Source organism: Dipodomys spectabilis, unplaced genomic scaffold, assembly GCF_019054845.1.
Source record: "Dipodomys spectabilis isolate Male_0828 unplaced genomic scaffold, ASM1905484v1 ptg000137l, whole genome shotgun sequence".
NCBI lineage: Eukaryota > Metazoa > Chordata > Mammalia > Rodentia > Heteromyidae > Dipodomys > Dipodomys spectabilis.
The window spans coordinates 13435452-13438450 of record NW_024870814.1 but is presented as its reverse complement, the minus strand read 5'-3'; the positions used below and the strand labels follow the sequence as shown (position 1 = coordinate 13438450).

Here is a 2999-nt window from a genome sequence, read left to right as displayed (position 1 = left end):
AAAGTGTTGTTGATTCCTTAATACTTAGTAAAAATCACAAACTTGATATTTATTTCACCAGATTTTTGTAGTTTTTGTCATCACTGAAACTATACAGTATTCCCTCATTAGGCAAAGCAAAATGTCCAAAATAATTTATTGGCATTCCTCATATGCAAAAATTAATTCTCTTTTTAAATCAGAGATTCCTTACAAAGTCTTTTCTTTTAGGTCTAAGGACAGTCATAGATTGCAGAGAATTATTTGGTTTAGATTCTGGCTCCATATGAGAAGCACTCTCAGCAGATGGAGGCACCAGAAGGAGCATCTTGGATAGTCTGGCCTCTCACTTCTGCTTTCCTGGAAATTTATATTATGGGTTGTATCACTTTGGAAATGTTATCATAATACTGCAGTCAGTAATAAATTTCAACATCTTCAGGCTGCAGGCTGTTAATGGTGAGAGAATACTCTGTTCCAGATCCAGTGCCACTGAACATGGATGGGTTCCTAGATTCCAAACTGGATGTTTCATAGATCAGGAGCTTGAGAGTTTTCCCTGGTTTCTGCTGATACCAGGCTAAATTAGAGTGAATGTCTTGACTGGCCCAGCAATTGATGGAGACTCTGTCTCCCGGAGATGCAGACAGGGAAGATGGACACTGGGTCATCTGGATGTCACATCTGAAACCTGACATGGAATACAATGCGCATAATGATTCATGTTTCATGAATACTCACAGAGAGCCAGACTGAATTGACCACACTGAACGAATAAAATTTCTGTTGATGTCCTTCCTTACCTGGGAGCCAGAGCATCAGGAGCCCCTGGAGCTGAGCAGGGACCTTTATGTCCATGCTGTGTGCTGAGTGGGTCTGACTGCTACACAGGGTGTGAACAATCTATGAAGAAATATTCAGAGTATTGTGCTCTGTGCTGGTCATATGCAAACAGCAGAGACTAGGCAGGACTGGACACATCTAAAGGGCTGGCTCACTGCAACAATTCCACATTGGCCCTGTGTTTTACTGGTGTCTTGGGTTGCAGGTGTCCCAGGCTGCAGGCTTCCCTGGTGTCCCAGGGCAGGCAATGTTATTCTCTCTGAAGCCATTTTATTAAAGCAGATATTTTGATGATTATAATTGTAATGCATGATATATAAGCATTAAATTGATTAAGTTATCTCTCAGTATGATGCAATGCATGAACATATCCTTGCTTGTAGGGACTACACAAAGAAATCTTAGAGTATGCACTATTTGATTTTTAATTCACTCTCAAATAGTATCCTTATTGTTATTTTTATATTTTTATGCTGATCCTGATGCTTTAGCTTGGGGTCTGTGTGCTATCTCTAAGCTTTTTCACTCAATTGTTGTACTCTACCAAGTGAAGCACAGACTTCACTTCCTCAAATAATTCTGACTGATAAAAAATATTTCTTAGCAAAGTGTGTATGTGTGTAAAATAGCATTTCTGTGTGTAAGTGAAATGATGATAATTTATTGGAAGAAGTTATTTAGAAGAAGTTATATGATGAGGAGAAGCAGCATGCTGTTCCAATGTGAGTCACTTAGAAGTCCACCATTTTCCAGTGCTGTAAGTACATTTCCTGTTCCATACTGAATGGGCTACATATTTTCCATAATTTGGAATCTCAGAGTTATGATAAACTGTTGTTATTTGTGATGATTCCAGTTACCACCCTGAAAGTCTAATTAGTTATGTCAGACTTGTACACTTCAGTAAATATCTCCATACTCTATGCACCTGCTTTCCATTCACCACAAATGCCTCTGTTTGTTTAGTTTTATGTTTTTGGGTTTTTTCTACCTGCAATAGTAGGACATCAACCTGATCTAGACACCAGCTTTGCTGTGGGTATCTCTAGGAGAAAGACTGGCTCTCTTTTCCAGCCAGTGCAGGCAGGTGAGCATTGAGCAGAATCTTGGATACAGGTCAAAGTTGGACAAAGATTTGACTATCTCAAATTTCACATCCAAAGCTGGGTTGGAAGCTCATGCCTGTACCACTAACAACTCAGGAGGTTAAAACCTGAGGGTCATGGTTTGAAGAGTCTTATCTCTAATTAACCACCAGAAAATCAAATGTGGACCTGTTGTTCACACTGGTAGACCACTACTTTTGAGCAAGAGTTTATGACAGTGTCCATGCACTGAATTCAAACCCCACAGGCAATAAAAATTCAAATAAATTAAAAAGTCACATCTATTCCTCAATTTGGATGTTCTATCCTAGCTCAACACCATGGGAACAGGGCTTGTCTGTGCCTTGAGTTTCCACACTCTTGACCCTGACACTCTAGTTTCTTAATGATGAGTAGCAGATTATACCATTGGTGCCTGAGTAATATCTTCCTTCTGTGTTTCCAGATGCCAAACTTTCATGGGAACTGGTTATAAAGAATCCAGCCAGAATCTCCTTGCAGGGAGAATGTAAAGTTCTATGCTCTTTTTAGTTGGGTTATCAGCAATGCTGGTATGTTGATATCGTCCTTTAATATGTTTGTGTTGATTTGTACAGCCATCCGGTGTCCTGATGTCATCTTGAAACAAGAGAGGACACCTCTGCTTATACACTCAAAAGAACACCGAGTTAGGAATGAGTGCCCTCCGAATTTCCTCAGTGCTGATGAGAAAAGAGGTGCATACATATCTCAGCCCCTCATCTTACCAAGAATAACTCAAAAGTGTTCTCCAAATCTCCACATGGTGCTGAGTTGCAGTCATCAACAGCAATACGAAGTATATAGCGTGTGGTATAATCTTTACAGTCCATTTTCCCTTCCTTGACTTTCTTTGTCCCTTATCACTGCATCCTATATATCATAAAGTTTGAAGACCCTAGAGCCTCTTGGGAGCTCTGACTGAGTCCAGAAAGTGTGACTGAGTGGTGAATGTGGAGAAAGACTGATGCCAGCAAAAAACTGATGGTTTGTGTGTAGTCTTGTCCTGTTTACAAGGATTCTGAATGTGAACATTACACTGTTATCCTATAG

General features: G+C 39.9%; 1 gene segment (V, D, J or C); it reads right to left on the bottom strand.

Moving 5' to 3' along the window:
• Positions 1-395: 395 nt before the first annotated feature.
• On the bottom strand, positions 396-2779 carry LOC122116846. The segment is given in 3 exon segments: positions 396-670; positions 783-882; positions 2675-2779. Coding segments are annotated over 3 exon segments (480 nt in total).
• Between the last annotated feature and the right edge of the window lie 220 nt (positions 2780-2999).